Raw genomic sequence first — 18,342 nt, 5'->3', positions numbered from 1 at the left:
AAACTGTAACATAAGACAATGTTAAAAAATTAATCAAGCCTACAATGTTCATCCTACCTCCGACATGGGGTGGGGGTCCACAAAGTAGCACAACTCCCTGTCCCTCACGAACAGAAACGGTGCTTCTTGTTTTAGTTTTAAAGTTTTCAAGATCTGATGAAAAACAAAAAAAACAGGCTTTGAAAAATACATTAAAAAATTGTAATAATGTCTTTGAATATGATTTGTGTTAAAAGAATAACTGGCAATCCACAATAATATAATGTCTGTGGGTAAATTCAACTTTTAGATACCTTTAATTATGGAACTTTCTATTAAAAGTGATTCCTAAGGGGCATACTGCTAAGATCTGTGCCATGGCCTAATTCCAGTAAAGTCAGTCATATATAGAACCAGGACAGGATGTTGTTATGTTTTGAAGAACAGGTTTCTAAATAAGCCTAGAATGGTCTTGCAGCCTCCACAGAACTATTGATATACTGACATAAAGTTTCCTTTCTTAAGAATAACATATATTTAATAGGTCATGTTCAAATTTAGCTTTATATTTTCTGAAAAGCACAGGGCTAAGTTTGGCCAAAATGATTTTGTACTCTGCCGACAGTTGGGAAAATGGCATGATGACAGCAGAACTGAGCACTGCAGAAAGTTTCCCATTTTAAATAACAAATTCAACACAAAATGTGCCCATACACGTGTTTTTGCATGCACATTTTAAAATAAAATCCTTGGGAAAACCAGCAGCCAAAGCAGAGACGTAAGTCATAAGCTGTTCTGCAAAACCAGTAGCATAGTATTTTACTAATAATGAAAACTAGATTGGTTGGAAAAACCGTCGATAAAGTGCAGTAGAAGTAGTTTTCTGAGTGTTTTTTTCACTGGAGATTACCTCCCCACTTTTGATGAGGTTATGGGAATGTCACATCCCCATAGTTAAAGAAACTGTCATCTAACTGGGTAATAAAAATGCTCCTTAGGAGCATTGATTTAGGTCAAGAATTAGAACATGATTTAGATTTGGATGACAATGCAAATCCTCAGATTTGTGGAGGGAGTGGTAATCCTCGTAAAATTAATTTCCCACAAATACAGACTCCTTCCTTGAGAACGGACAACTCTTCAGCGCAGTATAGCTTTGGGAAAAAGGAACCTGAGATGGATAACATTTTCCTGTTTGACATAATATTACAAGAATGTAGAGAAAGCAGCCAGTGTTTCCAAGTTGTATTGATTTCTACAAGTTAACATGGGACAATTGAATGGGAAAAATGTTCCCAAGTAGACTTTTATCCAAATTTAGAATGTAGGGACATAATAATTTGACCCAAATGAAGAAAATTGAAAGAACACGAGGCCTTCACTGGAATCTCCTGACAGATATGAGAGCATATATGCTGACCTGACTTGAGGATTCTCAAGGGCAGCGGAAAGTCGGCGGGACACCGCTGACTTTCCGTTTCTGGCCGCGGCTGAACCGCCACGGTCAGAATGCCCAGCGGTGCACCGCCAGCCTGTTGGCGGTGCTACCGCCGACCTCCGCCATGGCGGTAATTACCGCCAGGGTCAGAATGACCCCCTTAGTCTCTTTTTCGGAGATTTTCTTTACCGGGACGAACCAGCAAATCAGGCCGGGTCGCGGTTGAGGCAAGCCGGCTAGAGTTGCCGCGGCAGGTCGGTCCCTCTATGGAGCTTTTTTACAAAAGTTGTCCAAACTTCTCCAAACTTCTGGGGCTTCTCCCAGATGTCCTTTTAAGGTACTTTTGGGGTCCACAGCTCACCCCAAGGGTCCAGAAGTTCTGAGATGGTCCTTGGGGGGTGCGGACTACAACTCCCAGAATGCACCTGGCACAAACTCCTTTTTGGCCACTGGACAGTGGTCAGCTGGTCGCTTTCTTCAGGAGTTGGTGCAGGGGACTCTGGATAGCAATTTTTCACCTGTAGCAACCAGGGAGTCCCTCCTTGAACCAGTTGAAGCCAGGCAAAGTCCTTCTTGTGGTGAAGCCCAAGTGTGCAGCTGGTGCAGTCCTTCTGAGTGCAGGTTATAGGTGCAGGCCAGGGGTCCAGCAGGGCAGTCCTTCTTCTCCTTTGGTTCTTCCTTGTTGGAATCTGATGGGGATCTGATGTGTGGGTGCAGGCCTGCCAGTTTTATCCTTGCTCCTGGGTGAAAAGCAGGGGGGTCCTGGTTCTCCAATCAGGTGCAGGGTCATTCCCCCTGTGATGACCACTTCCTGGGAAGTGTGGCAAAAATCAATCCCAGGAGGCAACATTCTCTAAAAATCCATCATGGCTTATTCAGATTTTTGGAGGTTACATCTGGCTGAGCCCACCCACTGGTGTGGCTAAAAATCATAAACACACCCCTCTCCTGCCCTCTCCTAATCTAATCAAGGGGGCACCTAGTTGTCTGGGGTTGCAGGATGTGGGGGTGTTGCTGGTTGCTCCAAATGTCCTTCTCTGCCTTTGAAGACCAGTTTGGCAGCCCTCCCCCTTCCTGCCTCACCATCTGCTGAGGGGAGATTCCCTCCCACAGGCACATTCCTTTGTGTGAAGCCAGGCCACTTCACACCTCGTCAAGGCAGCTTGGCCAAGCTACTAGAGCTGGCCAATCAGAGCACAGCAGCAAAAACAATGCAGGGCTGAAATGGGCAACTTTTCAGGTAAAGTTTAAAACTCTTTATCTGAACAAGTTATATTAAATCCAACAACTGGAAGTTGTGGGATTTATTACAACAATACATTTGGGGGGTCATTCTGACCCTGGCGGTAATTACCGCCATGGCGGAGGTCGGCGGTAGCACCGCCAACAGGCTGGCGGTGCACCGCTGGGCATTCTGACCGCGGCGGTTCAGCCGCGGCCAGAAACGGAAAGTCAGCGGTGTCCCGCCGACTTTCCGCTGCCCTTGAGAATCCTCCATGGCGGCGGAGCGCGCTCCGCCACCATGGGGATTCTGACACCCCCTACCGCCATCCAGTTCCTGGCGGTTCTCCCGCCGGGAACAGGATGGCGGTAGGGGGTGCCGCGGGGCCCCTGGGGGCCCCTGCAGTGCCCATGCCAATGGCATGGGCACTGCAGGGGCCCCCGTAAGAGGGCCCCAAAAAGAATTTCAGTGTCTGCCTAGCAGACACTGAAATTCGCGACGGGTGCAACTGCACCCGTCGCACCTTCCCACACCGCCGGCTCAATTCTGAGCCGGCGTCCTCGTGGGAAGGGTGTTTCCCGCTGGGCTGGCGGGCGGACTTTCGGCGGTCGCCCGCCAGCCCAGTGGGAAAGCCAGAATGACCGCCGCGGTCTTTTGACCGCGGAGCGGTCTTTCGGCGGGAACCGCGTGGTGGGCGGCGACCGCCGTCCGCCGCAGTCAGAATGACCCCCTTGATACCAAATTCTTGGTATGCATCATTTAAGGAGACTTTAAAAATTAAAATAAAGTCTCCCCATTCTAGCCTATGAAGGCCATTTACTACAATGAGGGAAAAAACAAATGTGGCTGTTTTTACCTCACCAGGGCTTATAAAACTATTTTTTATAAAGTCCCTGCTTATAGTTACATGGCACCCAGCCCTAGGGGCACATAGGGCACATCTTAGGGGTGATTTATATGTAAAAATAAGGCAGTTTGAGACTTTGGAACTACTTTTAATTCCAAAGTCGAATTTGCATATAACTTTAATTTAAAAGCAGCCAGCAAGGCAGGCCTGCCTTTAAAATGACACTGGGCACCTCAACAGTGCACCTGTGGGTGCACTACCTATGCTGTGGTCCCTAAACCTACATGCCCTACCATATACTAGGGACTTATAGGTAGGTTAACGTAGCCAATCATAATTAGCCTAATTTGCATATCCATTTTACACAGAGCACTGGCCCTGGGACTGGTAAGCAGTACCCAGGGCACAGCCAAGAGTCAGTAACCACCAGTACCTGTCCAAAAAGTGTGGTGGTGACCAGGGCAAAAAGGAGGACTTTCCTACACTGCCCCACCCCCCAGATGAAAGGTGATGGGTACTAACCTACACCCTGGTAGTCATCATCAGCTAAGTAGAAAAACATGGAAAGGCCATCTGCATTGGCATGGGCAGTCCCAGGTCTGTGCTCCACTGTGAAGTCCATCCCCTGTAGGGAAATGGACCACCTTAACAGTTGTGGGTTCTCCCCCCTCATCTGCATCAACCATCTGAGAGATCTGTGGTCAGTTTGTACACGGAAGTGAGTGCCAAACAAGTAAGGCCTCAACTTCTTCAGGGAGCAGACCACAGCAAAGGCCTCCCTCTCAATGGCACTCCATCTTTTCTCTCTGGGGAGTAGCCGCCTGCTGATGAAGGCAACTGGTTGATCTTGGCCCTCTTCATTAACTTGTGCTAACACTGCCCCAATGCCTTCCTCTGAAGCATCTGTTTGCACTATAAACTCCTTGCTACAGTCAGGGGCCAGTAACACTGGTGCTGAACACATAGCCTGTTTTAGGGTGTCAAAAGCTTTCTGACACTCTGGGGTCTAAATGACCTTCTTGGGCTGTTTCTTGGAGGTAAGCTCAGTCAGAGGGGCCACTATGGTCCCATAATTCTGAACAAACCTCCGGTAGTACCCAGTCAGGCCAAGAAAGGCCCTGACCTGAGTTTGGGTTTTAGGAGCCTCCCAATCCAGGATAGTCTGGATCTTGGGCTGGAGAGGTTGTACATGGCCTCCACCAACAAGGTGGCCCAGGTACACAACTGAGCTTTGCCCTATCTGGCACTTGCTTGCCTTGTTAATCAGGCCTGCTTGAAGCAGGGCCTGAAGCACTTCCTTCAGGTGGACCAGGTGGTCCTCCCAGGTGGAACTAAATACAGCTATATCATCCAGATAAGCTGCACTGAAAGATTCCAACCCAGACAGGACTCTATTCACCAACCGTTGGAAGGTGGCAGGAGCATTTTTCAGGCCAAAGGGCATCACCTTGAACTGAAAGTGGCCGTCTGGTGTGGAAAATGCTGACCTCTCCTTAGCTCCTGGACTTAAGGCAATCTGCCAGTATCCTGAGGTCAGATCAAACATGCTCAGGAATTTGGCAGCCCCCAACCTATCAATGAGCTCATCAGCTCTAGGTATGGGGTGAGCATCAGTCCTAGTGACTGCGTTTAGGCCTCTGTAGTCCACACAAAATCTCAATTCTTTCTTCCCATCTTGGGGATTAGGTTTGGGCACCAGTACCACTGGACTGGACCAAGGACTGTCAGAAGGCTCAATTACCTTGAGCTCCAACATCTTAGCCACTTCAGCTTTGATGTTGGCCTTGACCTGGTCAGACAGCCTGTACAGCTTGTTCTTGACAGGCAAGCTGTCACCAGTGTCAACGTCATGGACACACCAATTGGTGAGTCCAGGGGTCAGGGAGAACAGAGTAGCAAACTGTTCCAAAACTTGTTTGCAGTCTTTTTGTTGCTGGTCTGTCAACTTGGGAGAGAGTACCACTCCCTCCACTGACCCATCTTGTGCATTTGAGGACAGGAGGTCTGGCAGAGGTTCACTCTCCTCCTCCTTCCCTTCATCAGTGACCATCAGCATGGTCATGTCTGCCCTGTCCTGGTGGGGTTTCAGCCTGTTAACATGCAGGATCCTATGAGGATTCCTGGGGGTGCCAAGGTATACCAAGTAGTTGACCTCACCCTTTTTCTCCAGAATTGGATAGGGCCCAGTCCATTTGGCCTGAAGTGCCCTAGGAGCCATGGGCTCCAAAACCCACACCAGCTGTCCTGGGTGATACTCAGGCATGGTAGCCTTCTGATCATGCCAGAGCTTCATGAGCTCCTGACTGGCCTCCAGGTTTTTGCTTGCCTTCTTCATGTACTCAGCCATGCGTGAACGCAGGCCCAGCACATAATCTAGCACATTCTCCTTGGACTCTCTGAGAGGCTTTTCCCAAGACTCTCTCACCAAGCACAATGGGCCTCTTACAGGGTGCCCAAACAGTAACTCAAAGGGGCTGAATCCATCCCCCTTCTGTGGCACCTCTCTGTAGGCAAACAGCAGGCATGGGAGGAGAACATCCCATCTCCTCCTGAGTTTGTCAGACACACCCATGATCATGCCCTTCAGGGTCTTATTAAATCTTTCCACCAGACCATTGGTCTGTGGATGATAGGGGGTGGTGAACTTATAAGTAACACCACACTCATCCCACATGGCTTTCAGATAGGCTGACATAAAGTTTGTGCCCCTATCTGAGACCACCTCCTTTGGGAACCCCACTCTGGTGAACACACCAAGTAGGGCCCTAGCCACTGTGGGAGCAGTGACTGTCCGGAGGGGTATTGCCTCAGGGTACCTGGTGGCATGGTCCACAACCACCAAAATGTACCTGTTACCTGAGGCAGTTGGTGGGTCTAGGGGACCAACAATGTCAATCCCCACCCGCTCCAAGGGAGTCCCAACCACTGGCAGTGGTATCAAGGGAGCCTTTGGCTTGCCCCTGTCTTGCCACTGGCTTGGCAGGTGACACAGGAGCTGCAAAACTCCTTGACTTTTTCTGCCATTTGGGGCCAATAAAAATGGTTGACCAGCCTGTTCCAGGTCTTGGTCTGTCCCAAATGTCCAGCTAAGGGGATATCATGGCTTAAGGTAAGGAGGACTGCTACTAGCCACATCAAGCATGTCAAACTACCAGTGGGGTGGTTGTTCTCTTGAGGAAATACCACTTATAAATACATTCCTGCTAATACAACTGGTGGACTATGTGCTTTTACATGATTAGGACTCATGTTGTTTCCATTTCACTTTGTACATACTCGCTTTCCAAGGGAAACAGTTCAATTAAGCAAAGAGTGTCACTTTAAAATTCAATTATTATCTAAATCACAATATGTGAGTTTAAGCATTTCTATATTAGGAGTCCCTAGATTAGTTGTTTATAATATTCGAGTTATTAACAAGTTAGCATGTTTAATGTCTAAGATCATCAATCATACCTCCGTCGCTATAGCGAGTTATTGCTAGATATGCGAGGTACTAGAAAATCTGCACTGCAAAATAGCGCCACCATTGACTATTTACTGTTAAAGCACAATCATGGATGCTCTGAATTAGAGGGCCTGTGCTGTTTCAACCTATCAGACCCATGGACGTCAATTCACCAAAATGCAAAGGGGGAGTGGATGTGACATCACGTGCTGTTTGGCCTACACTTTCAATCACACACACATAAATACAAATTCACAAATAAACACACTCTAGCCCGCAAGCACACGCCATACATTTAAAAGCATTTTTACTTACCTCAGCTGCCATGGACGTCCATATTCCAGCTAACTCTACCCCACTTTCAGTACCCTAATAATGAATAATATTATGTAGTATTTTATTATTTATTATTAACGGAAAAGCTGCCACTGTGTTCCTGGCACTGACTTTGCCACCTCTAAAGCCAGGAGTCGCTACTATGACCCTTGGCGACCCCTAAATGACGTCCATGATCAGACCACTCTAAATCTATTCAGTTTATTATTGACTCTTTACATGACTTGGTGAAAGGAGTAAAAGAAGATGTTGACAAAGGGTGGTGGGATTGATTAATTAACTGGTTACCTGATTTTGGGCACTTACGCAGTATTTTAGGGAGAATACTTAGAGTGATTTTTATTATAATAATGCTATGTCACTGTGTACAATGCATACCTAATCTGCTTACAATCTTTAAACCAAAAAGTGTTACTTTTAGACCAGTATTTTATGGGTTTCACTGCTCAAAGGGTGGGTTGTAATGCTATCTGTATTTAACCACTGATTCCATCTTGACCACTGACTACATTTTATGCTTAGCTTATCTTCAAATGCCATCACATCGGTGGCGCAGGTATTTTTAGCTTTTTTCATTAGGGAAGGGAACACAACATAGGGGATGCAACGTTCATAAGAGTGTACAAAGATGAGAATGTTGATGGCAGAGAAGGGTACAGCTCGGTCTTGGAAATACACGTTGGGATCTGGCCAATCTCTTTGTGTGTTTTTCAATACTGACCCAGTACAGCCAGCGTTTTAATTTCACAACTTATTCGAAGGGAGGGAGGTTACTAGAACAATCCTCTTAAGTTTTGTTTAAAGTATATAAGGGGAAAAAGATTGGAGCTGAGGCAGATGGAACTCATTCCTGAGGGTGAATGCATTGCTCAGGAAAATCCCATTGGGGAAGTTCCTCCTGTCTCAGCTGTTCCGGGTTCCACAACTTGACACTGGCAGGCAAGGATGATGTTAGATTTGGTTCCCATGGTGATGCATTTTTAATTCTTCATTATCTAGCTTCACTGTGTGAATGCATAAATATACGAATTCACTGTATATATATGTATATATATATATATATATATATACGATATATGCATTGTTGATATATTGCATTTTCTTAAATTATTATTATCCAACAGCTGTGAATATGTTAGTAGCTACACGTGTGTTGCTGCATTCAAATTAATGCTTGCATTTTTTTTCTTCATTTATTTGTGTTTGAGACCTGGGAAGTGGCTTAATAAATGTTTACTCAGACTAAGGTGGTCATTCCAACCCTGGCGGTCAGTGTTAAACCTGCGGCTAAACCGCTAACAGGCTGACGGTAAAAAAAATGGAATTCCGACCCTGGCGGAAACCGCCAACAGAGACCGCCACATCAACCCACCGCCCGCCACCGCGGGACAAACAAACAGCGCGGCGGTCACCGCCAACAGACAGGCGGGAGTTAATGTACCGCCCACCCTATCACAACACACTAATCCGCCACCTTTTCTGGGGCGGTAGCCACGCCGATAAAAACACGGTGGAAACAGCCATTTCAAACGGAAAACGCTCACCTCCATACACCCCACGAGGAATCTGGGCAGCATGGAACCCGAACTCCACATCCTCCCAGCGATTGTCTTCCTGCTCCTCTACCAGGAGCACGAACGCCGGCGCAGAAGACAACGGTGAGTACTGCACCTACGACACAGGGGAGGGGGGAGGAGAAAATATTACGTGGACACACATATGCGACACACCCACCCCCACCCTCACCCACTACAACACACACATCAATGCACAGTAATACATCACAGTTACCCCCCCCAAATCCCCCGGAAGAATGGAAAGACAAAAGGAAATGATTCTAAACATTGGAATATATTGTATTACTGGCTGAATTATATATATATATATCTACACATCAAAAACACTTATATACATATAAGTACAAGTCCAAACATTGTAGCAAACATTGTCCGTGGACCACTGGGCCCAAATCACATGGGCAAAGCCCACACAGGATACCTTACTCCAACGGAGAGAACACTGCAGGGGCATCAGATAGGAAAACTACAGGCACCTCAGGAGGAAGGGAAGGGGGGCACCTCAGCCAGATGAATGCACGACGCCAGATCCACAAGGGGCCTCCATGGCCACTGTTGAATCCTGGGGAGTGCAAAGCCACAGTCTCTCAAGTCTCTGCAGTGGGTGGGTTGCCCACTGTGCCATCCTGGGGAGTGCAAAGCCACAGTCTCTCAAGTCTCTGCAGTGGGTGGTTTGCCCACTGTGCCATCCTGGGGAGTGCAAAGCCACAATCTCTCAAGTCTCTGCAGTGGGTGGTTTGCCCACTGTGCCATCCTGGGGAGTGCAAAGCCACAGTCTCTCAAGTCTCTGCAGTGGGTGGTTTGCCCACTGTGCCATCCTGGGGAGTGCAAAGCCACAGTCTCTCAAGTCTCTGCAGTGGGTGGGTTGCCCACTGTGCCATCCTGGGGAGTGCAAAGCCACAGTCTCTCAAGTGGATGACAGTCTCCACTGGTTCTGGAGGGGGACTGGTGCCCAGAGTGCTTCGTGCAGCACTGCCCGACACAGATGCGGACCTGCCCCTGCCGCTAATGGGCCAGCGGTGCTTGAGACGGCGGTGCCCAGTTCAGCGGTGCTTGAGACGGCGGTGCCCAGTTCAGCGGTGCTTGAGATGAAGGGCCCAGTTCAGCGGTGCTTGAGATGAAGGGCCCAGTTCAGCGGTGCTAGACAGCGGTGCCCAGTTCAGCGGTGCTTGAGACGGCGGTGCCCAGTTCAGCGGTGCTTGAGACGGCGGGGCCCAGTTCAGCGGTGCTTGAGATGAAGGGCCCAGTTCAGCGGAGCTTGAGATGAAGGGCCCAGTTCAGCGGTGCTTGAGACGGCGGGGCCCAATTCAGCGGTGCTTGAGACGGAAGTGCCCAGTTCACTGGTGCTTGAGATGAAGGGCCCAGTGCAGCGGTGCTTGAGACGGCGGGCCCAATTCAGCGGTGCTTGAGATGAAGGGCCCAGTTCAGCGGTGCTTGAGATGAAGGGCCCAGTGCAGCGGTGCTTGAGACGGCGGGCCCAATTCAGCAGTGCTTGCGACGGCGGTGCCCAGTTCAGCGGTGCTTGAGATGAAGGGCCCAGTTCAGCGGATCCGGCCATGGCGTGCAGGTCATTTGCCACCTGTCCTGTGGCTGGCGGGTCCTTCCTGCCCATCTGTCGGGTGGCTGGCGGGGCCTTCCTGGTCTGCAGTACCAGGCCTGTTGGGGTCCTCCTGCCCACCTGGGATGAGGCTGGTGGGGCCCTCCTGGCCAGCTGGGCTGATGGCGGTCTCCTCGGGCGTGCTGCCCTTCCCAGCCTTCCATGTTCGCCTGTGGCCCTTCCCCACCTTGGGCGGTGTGCCACCTGTCTCCACACTTCGTGCCGGAGCCATGGTAGGGATTTTAGTGCCTGGTGTTTTCACCCTCTCGCGCTGGCCACTGTCTATCTTCGGGTGTTTCTCCGGGGGTGGGCTGCCCGTGCCTTGCCTCCGTACTGAACTGGCTGCCCTTGAGGGTGGGGGACTCCTCAGTCCATGGCAGACTGTTATCACAGGGCCCGGTTTTGTGGTGGCTGAGGTGCTGACTGGAGTCCTATGAGATGGACGGGGTGGGGGAGTTGTAGGAAAGAGGTTAAGTTTGGACAGGAATAGCATTTTAGGACCAGTGGGACGGGTAGGTGTAGGGGTATGGGAGTGGAGGAAGAGGTTGTGGTTGTAGGAGTCTTAAGTCTGGTGTCTTTGGGTGAAGGTGCTTGGGCTGGAGGCTGTCATGAGGTGGATGGCTGTTGGGTGGGTTGGTGGCTGCCTGCGTTTGTGTATCTTGGAAGAGGGGGTCACAGACACACTGGGAGAGGACACAGGGGACGTGTAAATGGTAGTGGGGGTGGTGAGTGCACGTGTGTGGGGGGTTCTGGTGGGTGTGCTGGTGATGGAGGTAGTGGCTGAAGATGTTGTGCATGCAGGTATGAGTGGAGACGTGACAGGGAGGGAGGAGGGAGACGAGGAGGAGGGGGACACAGTGGAGGCAGTGGGTGTTGGTATGTCTGTATGTGGATGTTGCTTGTGTGAATGCCTGTGTGATGTGTGGTGCTTATGTCTGGATGAGCTTCCCTTGGGTGTTGAGGTGTGTGCAGGCTGGTCTGATGGTGTGTCTGGGATAGGCAGAAGTACAGGTGATAGGGTATGGGTGGAGGAAGTTGGAGGGGGGATGCTAGAGACAGGGACAATTGCTGCAATCAGTGCTGAGGCCAGAGTGTTGAACGATCGCTGAAGGGCAGCCTGACCAGAATGAATGCCCTCCAGGTATGCATTACTCTGGTGCACCTCTCTTTCAACACCCTGGATGGCATTCAAAATGGTAGACTGCCCAACAGTGAGCGTCCTCAGGAGGTGAATGATCTCCTCAGTGAGGGCAGCAGGGGTGACTGGGGCAGGGCCTGAGGTGCCTGGGGCGAAGGAGATGCCCACCTTCCTGGGTGAGCGGGCACGGGCCAAACGCTGAGGGGCTGCTGGGAGGGCTGTGCTGGTGCGCTGGGTGGCGGCTGTACCTGTTGTTGCGGGGCGCACGGATGTTGCTGCCACCACAAGGGAGCTCCCTTCAGAGGACGAGTCCGTGTCATTTATGTCTGCCCGAGTCCCCGCTGTGGAGCTCCCCTCGCCCTCCGTCCCACTGGTGTATTCGGAATCCATTGCATGGCCCTCCAGGGCCATGTGGGATGCAGCTCCCTCGTGCTCCGATGCCACTTCTCCTCCGCCTGATGATGCTAATGCACACATGAACAGGAAAACCACAAAAAGGGGGGGGGAGAAAATAAAGAAATGTTGAATGCATGCATTGGCGACACCGTTGGCGGAGAGGACAGACACAGAAGCCCCCTGCACTACGCCGCGCACTTGGGGTCCACTACTCAATCCGTGTGACATGGCCTACAAGCCTATGGACGACATCTGCACACATAGATGACACAAGGCCATGAATAGCTGTACATGGCACCCTACAGAGGTGGGGGGCGAGGGCACAGGGCCATGCCTTACGGAGGGGCCTAGCCTACCGAAATCGCCCTGGCCTAGGGATACCCACAGCCCTCCTCCCCCACCCAGACACCTCCACTGCGCACCAGAATGAGAGTGTACTCACCCCCTTGTGTCTGCTGTGATGTCCTCACGCGCCCATCCAAATCGGGGTAGGCCACCGCCAAGTTCCGGGACATCAGAGGGGGTCAAAGTCCGACTGGCACCCCTCCCACGTTGGGAGGCCATCCCCAGCTAAGCCTCCGCCGTCTTCCTGCTCCAGCGTCATATGTCCTCCCATCTCTTCCGGCAGTGGGTGCCCCATCTGTGGTGGACCCCCAAGGCCCAGACGTCCTTGGCGATGGCACGCCAAATGTCTATCTTCTGGTGGGCGCTGACCTATGTGAAATGTACAGGGGAAGAAAAAAAAGTCATCTCCTTCTGCACCCTCAATGTGAGTGGCCCCCCATCCCTACCCTTTCCATGTGGCACATCCTGTCATCCGTCGTTTGATGCATGCCTCATTCGCTCCCCTCCCCACCACGTTTCATCTACCCGACTCAACACAGGCATTGGCCACAAAGCATGGTCCCAGTGTACTTACCTGTTGGTCTGGAGGACCGTAGAGTAGCGCATAGTGGGGGAGGACCCCATCAACAAGTTTCTCCAACTCTTCAGAAGTGAAGGCAGGGGCCCTTTCCCCAGTCGCAGCAGGCATTGTATCTCCCAGACCGAGGTCACAGCAGCACTTGCAGTGTAGGTCCTCTCCTGTCGAAGATCAGGTATCGAGTGATTAAGCAGATAGAAAATGGCGGTCACGCCCGCGGCGGTGCATACCGCGGCGGAGCGTACCGCGACCGCCGGCGCACATCGTCATTGGCTCCTGAGACCCATAGGGTTAAATGTTAACCAATGCTGCTTTGCGCCGCGGTCTTCGACCGCCTACCGCCACGGTGTGCCACGCCAGTGCATTTACCTCACATCCCATTGTCACACTTCACAGGTCAGGCAGCCACCCTTTTCAAGGGCCCACATGGCTTACTTTTAACTGCGTCACACATACCTAGGCCTTGCATCAACACTCATACAAACCATTCAATGCATTGGGAATCGTGTTTTGTGCAAACTGTGGTTACGTACCTGTGGGTTGATTGACTCTGTGCTCGCTGTTGTCCTTCATAGGCACCGTCCGCTGGGACATGCAAGGAGATAGAGGAATCTTCCCGTGTACAGACCGCTGGTAGACCTGTCGACAATGGAGGAAAGACATGTCATACTGACATACAGGCTTGACCGAGCCACTATTCATGAACTGTGTGCCCAGCTGGAGCCAGACCTGATGTCACCCATCCGCCAAACCACCGGGATCCCACCTCTAGTGCAGGTGCTGTCAGTACTCCATTTCTTTGCAAGTGGGTCATTTCAAACAACTGTGGCCATATCATCAGGGATGTCCCAGCCTATGTTTTCCAAGGTGTTGTCCAGAGTGTTGTCTGCCCTTCTGAAACACATGCGGAGCTACATTGTTTTCCCTGAGGTGGGGGATTTGCCTACAGTGAAAGGTGATTTCTATGCCCTTGGACATATCCCCAACATCATAGGTGCCATTGATGGGACCCATGTGGCGTTAGTACCCCCCAACAGGAGTGAACAAGTGTACAGAAACAGAAAGAGTTATCATTCGATGAATGTACAGATGGTGTGTTTGGCAGACCAGTACATCTCCCATGTTAATACCAAGTTCCCTGGCTCAGTGCATGACGCGTACATCATGCGGAATAGCAGCATCCCTTACGTGATGGGTCAACTCCAGAGGCACCGTGTGTGGCTAATTGGTGACTCTGGTTACCCCAACCTGTCATGGCTACTGACCCCAGTGAGGAATCCCCAGACAAGGGCAGAGGAACGGTACAATGAGGCCCATGGGAGAACTAGGACGGTGATCGAGCGGACCTTTGGCCTCCTGAAGGCCATGTTCAGGTGCCTGAATGTGACAGTTGGATCCCTATTCTACTCACCAAAGAAGGTGTGCCAGGTCATCGTGGCCTGCTGTATGCTTCACAACCTGGCTTTGCGACGCCAGGTGCCTTTTCTGCAGGAGGATGGTCCAGATGGTGGTGTTGTAGCAGCTGTGGAGCCTGTGGAGAGTGAAGACGAGGAAGCCGAAGAGGACGACATAGACAACAGGAACACAGTAATACAGCAGTATTTTCAATGACACACAGGTAAGATTACAACCCGGCATATTACATATACTTAACCTCTACTACTTCTCTACTGTCTGACCTTTTCCCCCAGTGTATGGTAACTGAGTTGTGACTTTCCCTTCCAATTTCAGAGATGTGGGCCATACTGCGTGACATCTGCTTTGTTTCCCCATGGATTACAGCTGTGTGACAGTGGTATGTTGGCATCACAATGTAAATATGCATTTTGCGACGGTAATGTCTAATACATTAGTACAAAATCACAGCCAGACTCCTGATTGTTTTGTGCAATAACTGTGTTTATTTCAGTGCTCTATTATGGTTGGTGATTGCAAATCGGTGAGGGGTGATGGTGGAGGATTGTCCATGGCAGAGTCCAGACTATTAGTATCATGGGTGCATTGTCCAAATGCCTGTGGAAAGTGGAGCATGGGCAGTATAAGAATGGACAGGGTGTCAATGTGGGACAGTGGGATGACAATCAGGGAGGTATCCTTTCCTGGCGGGGGTCTTGGCATCTTACTCTGTCTTCTTCCTGGATCTCAGGGCCCGCTTGCGGGGTGGTCCTCCTTTTGCAGGGGGTGGGGTGCTGGTGGCCTGTTGGTCCTGTGGCGGGGACTCCTGTCCACTAGCTCCGGCAGAGGTGGTAGGCAGTTCTTAGTCCATGCTAGTGTCAGGGGCCCTTTGTGGTGCCACAGTGTCCCGCAATGTGGTGACTACCTGATTCAAAGCCCCTACAATGGTGGACAGGGCGGAACTGATGTTTCGTAGTTCCTCCCTGAACCCCAAATACTGTTCCTCCTGCAGAAGCTGGATCTCCTGAAACCTGGCCAGGACCGTCGCCATCGTCTCCTGGGAGTGGTGGTAGGCTCCCATGACGGAGGAGAGGGCCTCATGGAGAGTGGGTTCCCTGTGCCTGTCTCCCCCCCTGTCGCACAGCAGCCCTCCCAGTTCCCCTGTTTCCCTGGGCCTCTGTCCCCTGGACTGTGCGCCCACTACCACTGCCCCCAGGTCCCTGTTGTTGTTGGGGTGGTGGGTTAACCTGGGTGCCCTGTAGTGGTGGACACACCGCTGATTGACGTGTCCTGGGGACTGAGGGATGGGCCCGCTGGGTGGGTGCTGTGCTGGTGTTCCCAGAGGGGGGAAGGTCTGCTATGGCCTGTGGCTGTCTGAGGGGACCCGACTGTCCCGAGGTCCCCCATGGGCCGAGCTGGTCATCTACATCCAGGTCGACAGAGGTGCTGTCCTCACTGTGGGCCTCTTCTGGGGGTGGAGTGGACATTTGTGGACCCTCCTGCGCGGTGACGTGGCGTTCGGGTCCTGCATGGGTATAAAAGTATGGTTATTGCATTTGTGTGTGCCATAGCGTGTAATGGGTGGGTGCCCTTGTACCCCAGTGCTGGCATTCCCGTGTGGGGGCCTTTGTGATGGTGATTTGGTGGGGGATGGGTATGTGCAGTAGGCATGCTTTGGTGATGGGTGTCCATGCTCTGTGGTCGCATGCAGGTATTGGTGTTGGGATGGGTGGGCTGTGATGGAGAGACATTTGCAAGGAGCAGGATGTGATGGGGGTGAGGGTGAGGGTGGGGGTATGAGTTGGTATGCTGGTGGGGTGGGGGGATGAAGTAGTGATGATTTGACTTACCAGAGTCCATTCCTCTAGATACTCCTGCGAGGCCCTCAGGATGCAGGATCATCAAGACTTGCTCCTCCCATGTTGTAAATTCTGGGGGAGGAGGTGGGGGTCCGCCGCCAGTCCGCTGTACCGCGATGTTGTGCCTAGATACCATTGAACGCACCTTTCCCCGTAGGTCATTCCACCGCTTCCTGATGTCGTCCCTATTTCTTGGGTGCTGTCCCACAGCGTTGAACCTATCGACTATTCTACTCCATAGCTCCATCTTCCTGGAAATGGTGGTGTGCTGCACATGTGTCCCGAAGAGCTGTGGCTCTACCCGTACAATTTCCTCCACCATGACCTTAAGTTCATCCTCGGAGAACCTGGGGTGTCTTTGCGGTGCCATGGGGTGGTGTGGTTGATGTGTGGGGTGGATTGTGTGGTGATGTGTATTGATGTGTTGTTAGAAGTGAGTGGAAATATTGCTGGGTGAAAGTAAAATGCGCGTCTGGGTGCTCAGTTCTCTTTTTCTCAGTGCGTGGTCCGGATTCTGTAGGAGTAGGGGTTTGTGGGTGATGTGGGTGTGTGTTTTATATTGTGTTGGGTGTGTGGGAGTGGTGTTTGTATGTGTATCAGGTGTGTGTATTTTGAATTGTCCAATGTGGTTGTGTTTTGTAAGTGTGTGTGTATTTTGAGCGCGGCGGTGTGTACCGCCAATGGATTACCGTGGTTGAAAGACCGCCGCGTGGTGTCGTGATAGTGTGGGCGTATTTCTGTTGGCGTGACGGTGGAGGTTTGGTCATCGCCAGTTTCTCGCTGGTCTTTGGTGTGGCGGACTTTTGTGGATGTCTGTATTTTGGCGGTTTGCCTGTTCTGGGTCAGAATGACTGTGGCGGTTTACCGCGGCCACGGCGGTATGTTGGCGGTCTTCTGACAACGGTAAGCAGCATTTACCGCCAAGGTTGGAATGACCCCCTAAGAGTGCTGCATTCTTCGCATTCTTTAGCATTGTTCCCGAAGCAGAATACCATAATATTTTTGTAGTCAAGTTTGTGACCTGCAGGTTTAGCCACCACACTTGTCTAAATTACACCCTTAGGGGCATACTTATACAGAGGTGGCGCAGTGCGGTGCTGCGGCAAAATTGGCATCGCTGTGTCACTTCTGAAACACAGGGATGCACCGTATGTAAAATGCGCTATTGCACTGAAATTGAAAAAACGAGAACGATTGCACCATGTAAACCCCAGCACAATCGCGCTGCCTGGAAAATAAAAAGATAAAGTAGTCCGGAAACCATGCTGAAAACATCGAGCCTCGAATGGTTTCAGTAGTTTACCAGTGCTGTGTAGGTGGGCTAAACACCGGAAAAGGCATGACATGTGCACGCCTTTCACAAATGAAAGCAAGCGGATTTTAAAAGGCAAGCCCACGAACCAATAAAAGTGACTGACGTGACATGGGCATGGTTAGAATCCCGAAGACAGATTACAGCATAGGACAGAGCGCTTTGCACTCGCCCATAAAATAGCAAGTCGCAACCAGGAAAAATCACCTAGGAGAAGCTGCTAAGATAGATACCCAACAAAATGCTTAAAGAATCACTGTTGAGGAGATGATGGCGGCATGTTGTGCTTTTTGAGGCTGCCTTGCCAGGTGCCAGAGGCAAGGGGATCACTGCGGAAGATTACCATCATGTAACATAAAAAATAAATGAGTGGAGCAGCGCATTCAGCAAAAGGAAGTCATGAATTTGCAGTGCTATCCTTTCCTAGAACTGCAACTCAACCCCATCTAATAGCCACCATAGGTGGTTAATGGAACAATGGTTTCCAACTTTACTCATAAGAAATTGGAGGGCCAGATGTACTAAAATTTGACTTCCAAAAAGCGGTTGCAAAAGATGCACTGACTTTTTGAGAATCAAATCAGATTTTGCGAACCAATGCATCTACAAATAGATCGGTTCGCAAAACAGGAAGTCACAGCCTAATTTAAATATCCGTTTTTACTCACCCTGAAGCTGCCACTCCAACTCCCAAAGTGCCAGGGTTCTGAAGGGGACCCCTTACCTTTTGCAAATCAGTTACCATCCCAACTTGGGAGTCAGTAGCTCCTCGATGGTTTATGACCATAATTGTGATTGCAAAACCACTGCTACGTGCTATAGTGACTGGCAATTTGAAAGGAATGCCCCTTACACACCCCTTCCAGATTGTGATTC

General features: G+C 50.7%; 1 protein-coding gene across 1 annotated transcript in view; it reads right to left on the bottom strand.

Annotated features, from left to right (window-relative positions):
- The window catches only part of LOC138258999 (contactin-3-like), a 1,120,386-nt gene that overhangs the window by 479,237 nt on the left and 622,807 nt on the right, over window positions 1–18,342 (bottom strand). The window contains exon 5 of the mRNA XM_069206372.1: window positions 58–153. Within this exon, the coding sequence (XP_069062473.1) occupies window positions 58–153 (96 nt within the window). The remainder of the gene's footprint in view (window positions 1–57; window positions 154–18,342) is intronic.

The sequence above is a fragment of the Pleurodeles waltl genome, chromosome 9, assembly GCF_031143425.1.
Source record: "Pleurodeles waltl isolate 20211129_DDA chromosome 9, aPleWal1.hap1.20221129, whole genome shotgun sequence".
NCBI lineage: Eukaryota > Metazoa > Chordata > Amphibia > Caudata > Salamandridae > Pleurodeles > Pleurodeles waltl.
Note: the sequence above shows the minus strand (reverse complement) of the source record. Positions and strands in the feature narration are given on the sequence as shown.